The sequence below is a fragment of the Bos indicus x Bos taurus genome, chromosome 22 (genome assembly GCF_003369695.1).
Source record: "Bos indicus x Bos taurus breed Angus x Brahman F1 hybrid chromosome 22, Bos_hybrid_MaternalHap_v2.0, whole genome shotgun sequence".
In the NCBI taxonomy this organism is placed as follows: Eukaryota; Metazoa; Chordata; class Mammalia; order Artiodactyla; family Bovidae; genus Bos; species Bos indicus x Bos taurus.
Genome location: NC_040097.1, coordinates 44071290 through 44083727, shown reverse-complemented (window position 1 = coordinate 44083727; position 12438 = coordinate 44071290). Strand labels below are relative to the sequence as shown.

General features: G+C 42.1%; 1 protein-coding gene across 2 annotated transcripts in view; it reads right to left on the bottom strand.

The window, feature by feature from the left end:
• Positions 1-541: 541 nt before the first annotated feature.
• Positions 542-12438, bottom strand: part of FANCD2 (FA complementation group D2) — a 51046-nt gene continuing 39149 nt past the window's right edge. For both annotated transcript variants that reach the window (XM_027522179.1, XM_027522180.1), the window contains exons 35-44: positions 11511-11604; positions 10752-10874; positions 9836-9929; positions 9095-9166; positions 8348-8386; positions 7332-7406; positions 6505-6579; positions 3878-4024; positions 2320-2400; positions 542-962 (exon numbers count right to left, since the gene is read on the bottom strand). In XM_027522179.1, coding sequence (XP_027377980.1) covers positions 888-962; positions 2320-2400; positions 3878-4024; positions 6505-6579; positions 7332-7406; positions 8348-8386; positions 9095-9166; positions 9836-9929; positions 10752-10874; positions 11511-11604 — 875 coding nt within the window. In that variant the 3' untranslated portion in view covers positions 542-887. The remainder of the gene's footprint in view (positions 963-2319; positions 2401-3877; positions 4025-6504; positions 6580-7331; positions 7407-8347; positions 8387-9094; positions 9167-9835; positions 9930-10751; positions 10875-11510; positions 11605-12438) is intronic.

Genomic DNA, 12438 nt, shown 5'->3' with positions numbered 1-12438 from the left:
TAGGTCAATGATTAACCTCCCCACCAAAAAACAACATAAAAACCTAACCACCCACACCCTAACATTACTGGAGAGTATGAAAGTAGGTAGAAATATTAACAAATATTAAATATTAACAGTCTGGCACTGAAATAAGAGCAGAAGACATGAAGAGTTCCCCATTTTAGCTGAAGTGTATGCTTAATGTTTTATTTTTAATCAACTACAAGCCATTTTGTAGTATTCTTATAACTAGATTATAGGTATAACTCAGAATAATGTGGAAATAAAATTTATGCAAAGTTAACATGAGTTGGATGCTGCCCTTTTCACCTTTGTCTTATATGTCTACATAACCACCAAAAATTTAAAATGCAGCCAAACGTTTGACTTTCTTTGAGCACTACAAGAAATCTGTCACTCTTCCAAAAAGATCACAAATGTGTTTTCATGTCAAATAAGACAGTCCTTTTAATAGGGAACAGATCATTTTAATTCTCCATTATTTCTCTGCACAAACTCCAATTCAGTCCCACCTACGAAGGAAATTACAAAAGATCGCTGAGGTAGAACTGAGACTTTATTTGAAAACTGGTACAAGCTTAAATTGTAGAATAAATCCAGAGTTTCAAAACCAGCTCCCAAAGCCTAGAATCATGACTGTTCTGCCGTGTTCACTCAAATGGGTAAGCAATGCTACCTTCGTCTTTAATATAGTAGACGTTAAGCCACCGTCTTTAACGTTAGTAGACAATCCGTGAAATCCACAATTGAGTTGATTCAATAGAACCCCCTTTTTAAGGACAAAATAGGATGCTTCCAGTTAGGCAGACCGGCAGCATCTGTGACCCTGAACACTGTGGTGAGTGGCTGGCAAGGACGGGAAGGAGCACCTTTCTGTAGCCTACTCAGTCGTCATCACTCTCATCTTCATCACTCTCTCGCTCCTTTTCTCCATCACTTGCTTTATCTTCTTCGCCACCCTAAGAGGCAAACGATAATTATTTGGGGTCATCTGATCAACCTCATGACTTGCAACACTGCTCCCACAGCATGTACAACTGCACTGTTTCACTGTTAAAACCAATGATAGGTTTAAACCATTCTTTTGAGAAAAGAATCAGAGGCTGCTCCATTCTCCTATCATGGCCTTAAAGCCTTGAAGCCAGATTTGGTATTCTTGAAGATGGTAGCCTTGAAGATGATAGAGGCAGCCATTTTGATACTGACTTGGGCCATTCGGCAACCCAACCATGTGTGATTTTTAAATAAGCTCACAGCACTACAGCATGTATATGACACAGGAATAAAATGGGCATTCAGTATAGAATGAAATGTTGGTTAAATTCAAAATACAACAGGAATCCAGCATAAGATTCTCTCTGATCTGCAAAATCTAATCTGAGAGGTTTGCTTAGGACAAAGCATCAAATAGAATATTGTCTGCCTCAAACTTTTTTATGAGAACAAGGCGGAGGCATTCGATACAAATAAAACAGAGAACCATGTAATAAAATAATTTTTCATACTAAGTGATCTTTTCACAGCCTCAAATGGCATTACAAATTATATCCAGATTCTTAAATCTGAGATTCTCGATATCTATAACCTGTCCAAATTGTAAGAAACTTTTATAAATATATTTTTCTTTGCTTTAAAATCTCAACAGCATCAGGAGTAGCCCAGAAGAGCATAAAGACTACCACTATTATTGTAGTCCCCAGTGGTGACAGCTTTTGATTCTGTGCTTTGGCTTTTACATTTCTATTTTGCACATTCAAACAACATGTTTAAATGGTTTAACTCATTCTTCTCAACACTCACAAAACACTTTGACCTCTTCCTATCTCCCCTCTAAAATGGTTTCAGATACGAATTCAGGGAAAAACAAGAGGCTATAATGGAAGGGAATTTTCAACTGTATAACATACGGCACAACCTGAGATACTCAACAGTGATTATAATAGTGTGTGTGTCTGCCTCACAGAATTCACCTAAGGAAATAATTATAAACTTGGGTGGGAGAAGTCCTGCACGTGTGTGTGTGTGTGTGTGTGTGTGTGTGTGTGTGTTTTCTGGCCCTCACAGAATTCACCTAAGGAATTATAAACTTGGGCGGGAGAAGTCCTGCACGTGTGTGTGTGTGTGTGTGTGTGTGTGTGTGTGTGTGTTTTCTGGCCCTCACAGAATTCACCTAAGGAAGTAATTATAAACTTGGGCGGGAGAAGTCCTGCACGTGTGTGTGTGTGTGTGTTGTGTGTGTGTGTGTGTTTTCTGGCCCTCACAGAATTCACCTAAGGAAGTAATTATAAACTTGGGCGGGAGAAGTCCTGCACATACCTCTGCTCCTTGGAATGATGTGTCACCCTCACTCTCATTTGCAGTGCTCTCCTGGGAATTCTGGGATATAATCTCTTCACCCTGAATGTGAATGGGCCAAGACAAATGGTGGGTTATAATGATCACACATGGGTCTCAAGGAGAGAAAGGCTTAAGTTTATAGGCAAGGCAAAAAAAGTCATTCAAATATGATCAAACACAGACACCAACCTATGATCCAGCAGCTAGAGAAGTGATAATCAACCCAAGGCTTCTGAGATGCTTCTGGCTCTCACACAAATGCAGTTTTACAAAAGATTCATCTTTGTATTCCAGTATAATACTAGTTTTACATGGCCAGATTGTATTGGTGACTCTTTCAGGTAATGCTCAATATGATTCTAAACTTTCTCAAATACCTTAAAGTATGTGAACATGAACATCAACACATCAACTATATACAGGGCTTCCCTGGTGGTCCAGTGGCTAAAATTCTGCCTGCCAACGCATGGGACACTGGTTCAATCCCTGGTCTGGGGATATCCTATATGCCTCAAGCACCATGCACCACAACTATTGAGCCCACATGCAGCAATTACTGAAGCCCAAGAGCCCTGGAGCCCAAGCTCCGCAATAAGGAGCCACTGCAGTCAGCAGCCTGTACAACTAGAGTAGCCCGTTTGCTGCAATGAGAGAAAGCCCTCAAGCAGCAATGAAGACACAGCACACCCAGTAACAAAAATAGATAATTTTTTTAAATTGAATCTAAAAAAAAAAAAAAGAAAACCCACACCAATTACAAATGGCCATTTAGAGGCTGAAAGATAGTATACTAAAGTGGTTTAGGAATACCAAATCTGGATGAGGACTGTTAGGACTCAAACCTTTTCTGCACTCATATTGCTGAATGGCAAGTTACTTAACCTCTCTGAGCTTCAATTCTCATAATAACAAGAGTATCTACCTAATAACACTGATGTAAAGAAAGGAAGCTAACACTATGGGGATTTATTATTTTCATGTATGAATTATGAGACTCAGATATTATAAACATGAATGATAGGGGCTTGGGCTGTATTTGAAAAATGGTGTTACACCAAAGAAACAGTATAAACAACACAAGATTTCAGCCCATCAGTCAGACAACTGAAAGAAGTAAGGAATGCTAACTTGTTAAAATCAGTCAGAAAAAAAAAAAAAAAAAAATCAGCACAGAGAATAATTTCAGGAATAGAACAGACTGCTTTTAGAGGGAAAAAAAAAAAAACTAAACAACAAAAAAAAGTTTCTCCATAGTTGTAGAAAAAGGTTTTCCTGATCTGCTTCTCTGTCTGAGGCCTTTTTTATTAATACATCAATGGTATGTTTTGGTGCCTCTGCTGCTGCTGTTGCTGAGGGGTGCAACCTGCAACCAGGGCCCAAGAACAAAGTAACTTTAAGAGCTAAACAGTCACTTAAGAGAAAAGTAGTTTTGAGTATTGAGAGAGTGGAGCTTAGGTCACCTTCCTTAGATACTTTCCAATGCTCTCACAAAGAACAGAAGAGAAGGAGATTATCATTGGTAGGGTCCCAGGCTTACCTGCAAGTCCCGATTTTTAAGATTGCCCAGCCAGAAAGCCTCTCTGCAATTGTTGAGGATAAGCATGGCTTTCACTCGGCAAACTAACAGTTCCAGGGTCTTTTTGAGCAAAGGCACATGTTTGGTGAGTTTTGTGTCCTGGTGAATCTGAATGGAAACAAATGCAACCAATTCATCTGCATTTATCATCGTGCTTTCACGTTTCCTATACAGAAACTTTCGAACTCCTAACACCCTGAACACTCAACAAGAGCATAAGCCCTGCCAATATAGACCAGAGACACATTCCCCAAATAGTAGTCTGGTAGAGTACTCTGAAAATTCTCCAAGCCAGGCTTCAGCAATACATGAACCATGAACTTCCAGATGTTCAAACTGGTTTTAGAAAAGGCAGAGGAACCAGAGATCAAATTGCCAACATCCGCTGGATCATGGAAAAAGCAAGAGTTCTAGAAAAACATCTATTTCTGCTTTACTGACTATGCCAACGACTTTGACTGTGTGGATCACAACACAATGTGGGAAATTCTGAAAGAGATGGGAATACCAGACCACCTGACATGCCTCTTGAGAAATCTGTATGCAAGTCAGGAAGCAACAGTTAAAACTAGACATGGAACAACAGATTGGTTCCAAATAGGAAAAGGAGTATGTCAAGGCTGTATACTGTCACCGTGCTTATTTAACTTATATGCAGAGTACATCACGAGAAATGCTACGATGGATGAAGCACAAGCTGGAATCAAGACTGCTGGGAGAAATATCAATAACCTCAGATATGCAGATGACATCACCCTTATGGCAGACAGTGAAGAACTAAAGAGCCTCTTGATGAAAGTTAAAGAGGAGAGTGAAAAAGTTGGCTTAAAGCTCAACATTCAGAAAACAAAGATCATGGCATCCGGTCCCATCACTTCAAGGCAAACAGATGGAGAAACAGTGGAAGACTTTATTTTTGGGGGCTCCATAATCACTGCAGATGGTGACTGCAGCCATGAAATTAGAAGACGCTTACTCCTTGGAAGGAAAGTTATGACCAACCTAAACACCATATTCGGAGAGGGCAATGGCACCCCACTCCAGTACTCTTGCCTAGAAAATCCCATAGATGGAGGAGCCTGGAAGGCTGCAGTCCAGGGGGTCGCTGACTGAGCAACTTCACTTTCACTTTTCACTTTCATGCATTGGAGAAGGAAATAGCAACCCACTCCAGTGTTCTTGCCTGGAGAATCCCAGGGACGGGGGAGCCTGGTCGCTGCTGTCTATGGGGTCACAAAGAGTCGGACACGACTGAAGTGACTTAGCAGCAGCAGCAAACAGCATATTAAAAAGCAAAGACATTACTTTGCCAACAAAGGTTCATCTAGTCAAGACTATGGTTTTTCCAGTAGTCATGTATGAATGTGAGAGATGGACTGTAAAGAAAGCTGAGCACCAAAGAATTGATGCTTTTGAACTGTGGTGTTGGAGAAGACTCTTGAGAGTCCCTTGGACTGCAAGGAGATCCAACCAGTCCATCCTAAAGGAAATCAGTCCTCAATGTTCATTGGAAGGACTGATGTTGAGGCTGAAACTCCAATACTTTGGCCATCTCATGTGAAGACCTGACTCATTTGAAAAGACGCTGATGCCGGGAAAGACTGAAGGTGGGAGGAGAAGGGAATGACGAGGATGAGATGGCTGGATGGCATCACCAACTCAGTGGACATGAGTTTGAGTAAACTCCGGGAGCTGGTGATGGACAGGGAAGCCTGGCGTGCTGCAGTCCAAGGAGTCGCAAAGAGTCGGACACGACTGAGCGACTGAACTGAGCTGAACTGAGAGTACTCTGAAGAGAATGGTAGTTGTCCTTTAAGCTAAAGCAGCCTAGAAGACATATCACCAATACCTCTCAGTTCCTCATCATAATCTCTCATTGATCAATTATCAATGAATTTACCTAAAATATTCTTGAACACATATTATACTGACATTAATCAATAGAAAGTACCCCTTTGTAGTGGAGGGAGTCCTTAAAATTCCACTGTTCAGCACCTTAAAAATTTATAAGCAGGGGAGGAAGTGAATGACAGGCACTGGGTGGAAGAATCAAGGGCTTGCCAGTGACTTCACAATTCCACGGTTCTGTGCCCCTTCAGACAAAAAGTGACAAGGACTCAACTGTACACTTTAAGTGGAAAAGTCCTTGAATGCTAAAATATTCTCAGAAGAGACAGATGTGTTCCTTGACTAGGAAATAATACAGCAGAAAAGCTCTAAAAACAGCTGCTTTTAGAACTCCTTCTCATCTCCAGTAGAGTCATCACTTCCTTAATATTCCTTCTGCCCAGAGTATGGTACGTAGTTACACAACCACCAACATTCTCTTACCAAAGAAGAGGCCCCAGAAGAAACAGGGCTATGGAGTTTGAGTCAAATTTCAGATGCAGAAATTTCCCTCGAGATGATTACCCAATCTCAGCCAGCAACTGAGGCTTTGACCACTCTGATAAACTGCCTTTGGACAGACATAGTCTCAGAAATAAAGACTTAAGAAGGGTAAAAAAGGAAGAAGGCACTGGAGCCCCTGGGTCTCCAAAGAGCAACCACAGATTAAACCAACAATTGTGACCTGCTTTCCCTCTTACCTTGGAATGCCCACACAGGTGATGAAGCAGTCTCGTGCTCAACTGGAAGGTTTCCAGTAAGCTCAGAACATCTTCCTACAACCAACAACACGCACAAATGCCGTATGAAACATTCTCATTTCACTTTACGTGCAAGATATCCTTGCAACCAAGAGTACCAAAGACATCAAGCCTCAGGTTCTGCCATAGATGGACAATCATCTCTTTTTCAAACTGACGTAGTGTTGATTTAAACTTCAGGTGTACAACACAGTGATTCATAATTTTTCAAGTTTATATGGATTTGGCCCTCAAACAGAAGGAGGAGTGCTCACTGGCTGTCCTCCCCTCTCTTTCTGTGCTATGAGGGACCAACCAAATATTGTGAGAGTGTTCTGCAAAGTTCAACTTGGTAAATATATGCAAGAAATCATCTCCTGGACTTGCCTGGTGGTCTAGTGGTTAGGACTCTGGGCTTACAGTGCAGTTTATGACACAAATGAGTTTTCTTTCCTTTTTTTATAATTCCTGAGACCAGACCCAGAAAAGTACACAGGAACAAATGACACACTAATATGTGAGGTCCTGGGACGGCAGTAGCATAATAAAACCAGGCTAAAAGAAACCATCCTCGGCTCTGGAGCAGAAATCGGAAGGTGGGTCCACTAGGGAATCGTCAGTCCTCCATGGGCGTCTCTGGGACAGCTGGTGACCAGAGGTGCCTGCGTCAGTCTGTGTCCAGAGCCGGGGTGAGGGAGCTGTCCCCATGGCTGCCCAGGAGCCGCTGTGGACATACTTTCTGAACCACTACACAGAGCATGCCTGTGCTCTCTGCTCTCAGTTCTTACCCGGTGTTTTCTAAAACTGAAATCTAGGAGCGGCATACACTGCTTCAGAAATGCTTCCACAAAGAGACGCCCATACTGAGGAAGAGAAGAGAGAAGCTGGTGAGGACCTCTCGCTGAGGTCTTTCGTGGGAAATGCCCCTGCCTGAGGCAACACAGCATTTCTCAGACCAGAGTGTTTATTTTCTTTTATATGTAAAAAATAAATCGGAAAGGGTTCAAAAGGTTAATTCAGAGAATACAGCTTAATGCAAAGGCTAAACAGGCCTGTTTCGTCCTGAGTTAAGCATCCTTACCTGCCTCACACACAGTCAATGTGCGGGGTATTGCTCAGCTTGAGAATGAGAGCACAGAGGAACTGAGGGGAGCCCCTGCTCCCAGAGGGCAACTTACTCTCAAAAGGAATAAACTGGGTAGAGCTGAGGAAGCACATGACCAACTGCCCAATTCACCCATCAGGAAAAGGACTCCCCCTTCTCAACCATCCCTCACGCTGGCATCAGTGCGGGGTGTGAGTAAAGAGGAAGAGAGAAGCCAGGAGACAACAGTATGGGGCACCATCTCCTGGAAGGAACTGCTGGGAAAGGGGAGAAGCATTCTCCCTACTGCCTTCCTTAGCTCTTAACCCAATGTGTTTATCACCAAATCTAGGGCTAATCCAGGGTATTCCCCTGGAGGATACCAGAAGGCCAGCTCCCACATCGATGAGGCCACCCACAGGCTTTAAAAAGAGGACTCACCCACTCCTCCTTCCTTCCTGTTGACTGGGAAGGAATGGCAGGGAGTGACTACTGCTCCTTAAGCCAATCATCCTAGTTCTAAGACTAAGTTTTCAAACTCATAGGAAAATTGGTTTCTCTGGTTATCCAATTAATATAGGAAAACATATCCATGGTCTTTTATAGACTACCTATCAGCAGAGATTCTGGAGACTGGCTTGTGGGCAAGGTATTAAGCAATTCCACTCAGCTGATCCAAAGGAAGAATAAACACTAAAGAGGGCCCAGTCTATTGCTCACCTTCAAACACGCAAACAGAACAGGACGACTATCAAACACCTGGAAAGATGAAGGACAAGAAACCAGAGCTGAGATCTGCTCCTCTGAGCACCCCAGCCTCTTCCCCACCATGCAAAGCACAGCTCTGAGTGTTATACAGACGTCTAAAATGAAGGAGGCACATCAACATGTCAACAAATCAATCACAAAGAATAAAGTAATCACTGTAACTGAAGTTCAAGAAAAGAAGAGGGGAGCATAGAGAAACAAGGAATTGATTCCAACAAGGAATGTTAAGATGGCATTGCAGAGATCCCAAACCTTGATGGGAAGCCTGAAGAAAGAGGCAGAAAGGAAAGAAAAACATTCTAAGCTTGGGGAACAGTCTGAGCAAAATCATGGAGTGGAGGAGAGCAGAGTGTACATGAGGGATAAAGAAGGCATTCAAGTTGGAAGATGGAGACCATGGGGAATGTGCTCAGATTCACGGTGTGGTGAGAGAGTATGGGAGAATGACGGGTGGAAGGAGTCATTAAATAGTAAACAGTATGGCACAGACTGGAAGGAGGAAGGCAGAGAAGGGAAAGACACTGCACAGGAAGCAGGGACGGTGTTATCCAGGATGGGCAGGGCACAGGGACAAGATGGGGAAACAGGTGCCCAACAAAGGGTGGGGAGGAGCGGAGAGGGTCCATTTTGGAAGTCAGGCCCCTTGGCAGTTTCTGCAGTTAGCCAGTGAGATGGAACAGGGAGCCTCTCCATACTCACCTTTATCAGGTTGATGAGGATACTGAAGTCTCGAACAGCCATGTTCCAGTAGAGGAGCTTCTCTTCATGAATCTGGGGGTAGCCAAATATACAGCCATCTTTGAATTGCAGCCAAATACTTCTTTTACCATGTTCCCACTAACATATGATTCTTGAACTACAGAGCTCTACAGAGATTTTAAACCAAGTATCCTCCTAAACAGATGTGGCAACCAGTGAACCCAGTAGATGGTTCGGAGGCCTGCATATATGGTATCACTAGGGTACCTTATTGAGACTTTCTAAGAAGACAACTCCTCTTCAATAACTTACAAGTAGGAAAAAGCTTCTGCAACATATCCCTGTAGTTTCTCTGATTCCCTAAGCAAGCTCTTGCTCCTAGAAGGCTAGCTCTGCTCTGGTTAGCAGGTTGCCAAGGCCTAGGACCACAGCATCTGAAACAAGCTTGTTAACCTCATGCCAGCTCACAAGTTGCAGCTGGGTACATGAGGCTGCAACCAAAGATATTTTTTCCAGACTAGGTCTATGGAGTCCAAGGTTATCCTTAGGAAGTAGCAGGGAAAACAGCTTAATTCTCACTTCCAACTAGAAGAAAGGACATCAAGAACTCTTCGAAAAAAGTTCTGGATCTCAGTAAGTTAAAGGAAATAGCTTAGGAGAAAATTCTAGACCCAAGGAGAACAACCAGAATCTTCCAAATAATCCAGAGTCTGCTTCCTGAGGTGGGACAATCTGACTCACCTGCTGTGAATCTGCTGCTGTTCCAGCCTGAAGACCTTTCACTGTCTTCTCTAGTTCAGCCATCATTACTCGGAAGAAAATGACAAACGTGGTCCTACAAGAGAAAAGTATGACACTCACACAATGATGCACTCATCACAAAGAAAGTCCTGGGATGAAACCAGGGAACCCAAAGTGATTTCCCTCCCTACCTCTGGAAACATGCTTTCACTAGGGTCTACTCTAGGAGGATGTGAGAGCAGGAAGGATTTAGAAATGAGCCAAGAAGACGGCCTGTGAAACCATGGGATTAATTTCATGAAGGGACAGTGTGGTGGCAGAGAAAGAGCAGGAAAGTAGTGGTCAGAAGATTCAACTTTAAGTTTCTAGTTCCAAGCAAGCTCCCTCTCTAAAGCTCATTTTCCTCATCAGTAAAACAGGGGAAATGAAATCTACCTCACAGATTCATCTAAAGGATCAAATGAAATAAGGAATATAAGAGTGCATTATAAACTATAAAGACCATATGAATATCAGATAACCACTGATACTATGAGACACAAAACCCATTAAGTGACACATATATGGTTAGACACAATAACCACTGTATCCTTCTAAAGCTGGTTAAAATATTGGAACAATAATTTCACATATAAAGGGTGAAAGCACTGAAAAAAGTTTGGTGATTAAATATCCAATGTCTCTAAAAACTGTAACTACTGAAAAGTCATTCCTCAATAATATCCTTTCATATGGGCGGGGTGAGGACTGCTTGAAGCTTGAAGAGAATTCATAGCAGACATTCTATGTGTTGAACAAATGACTGCACATACCTTCTGTATCAGAACTAGATAAAGAGTAAGGTAGTTACTTGGAACCTACATACATTAGTATGATTCTAACTTACGGAAAGGACTAGAGGAGAGTGCTCCCTTACCAAGTCAGTGTAGGGAATGTGGAAGAAGAGGCTTCTTTTGGAGAGTTGATCAGCTCTGGGACACCAACACCAGCAATTTCCTCTATGGCCTTCAGTACACTGTCTGTGTGCTCCAGGTAGATGCTGTATTGATAGCCACAGGAGTATGAACACACATTACAGAATTTCTAAATCAAGATTTCTTTCTTGAGACATATCCAGGTACTAAGCTTTAAACCAACTATTAGCAATTATTTTATTAATCTATTTTTTGCTATGCCACACGACTTGCAGAATCTCAGTTCCCCGGCCAGGAACTGAACCCAGGGCCACAGAAGTGAAAGTGCTGAGCACTAACCAGTGGCTCACCAAGGAATTCCCAACATTTATTTTTAATAACATAAAGATTCCAATTACTTTTCAGGAGTAAAGGAAATGATGTCTCCATTAGAAATACAGTTAGACACCATGAAGTGATGGCTGTGTCTTAGATATGGTAGGCAATAATAAATACCTGACTCATGGGTTAACAAGGCAGGATACAACAGCAGACTCCTCCACTTCCTCTATGATTTGATTTACTAAAGAACTGACAGCATAAAACAGAACTAGAGGATCTGAAAATCCACATATTCTAAATTACATTAATTTCACACCTATTTCACTGCTTCCAAATTATCATCAACCAAGATAAATTTCTCAGTTTTTTACTAAACAAGGGATCCAAACAGGGGCAAATGGAAGGCTATTTGGCTTGTGGACAGAAGCTGAGCCTCTTACCCAAGCAAAGCCTGGAGCTGGTCATTAGGAATGCTGCTCCTCTCTTTCTCTCCACTAGGCCACACTCGACAGAGGAACTGTTTGGCCAGGGAAGCTGTTGGTGAAACAACACAAATTTGATTCACGGAAAATGAACTTAATTCTTGTTTTGCAGTCTTTGGGGGATGATAATTGATCAAAAACGTTATTCTTTTATATTTACTATGAAGTTCCTAGACTAACAGACAATTTTGGGGGCGGGGGGGAAGCTTTCATGAGTTCCTGCTCTGTTAGTCCTTCTACCAGAAATAAACCCATTTCTCTAAGACCTAACATGCCCCACCCTCTTATCCTGTCTTGACACAAGCATGAACCATACAGACACACAGAGTAAGGAGTGCTGCTGGGCAGTGGGAAGTCATCTCAGGTACTCCTTGGCAGGCCAGTAAACAATAAACAGTATGGGCCTCCAAGGTTCATATAAAACCCTCCCCCTTTAAGGAACAGGAATAAAGGTTTTGCATTTTTTCTTGCTTTCTGTGTGTGCTGCCAACTAAGATTTATCAGTGAGATGCATTCTAAGAGCGATGTCAAAAGATAGTTAAAGAAAAAGATCAGGGATGGGACCAGACTTTTCTTTACACTTAATCCTGATTTCTCCTTTCTGTCCCATTTTATTAACTTAATGGCTTATGTTTTTCTGTCAAATGTCTCAGATACTTAATAACAAAAAAAAAAAAGGGAAGGATATGAATAAACAAAAGTTAAACAGCAAATCCAGCCAAGTAAACTAACCACACTCAGTTTAAGCCATGTCAGCAGAGCTCAGACATAGCTCCTACTGGGACTATGTCCTTCTTGGTATAGAAAGAGAGCATATCCACAATGATGGAGAGATTTGCTTGTAAAATTTACAAGGTTCTAGGAAGCCCCAAGTTTACTAGTCTAT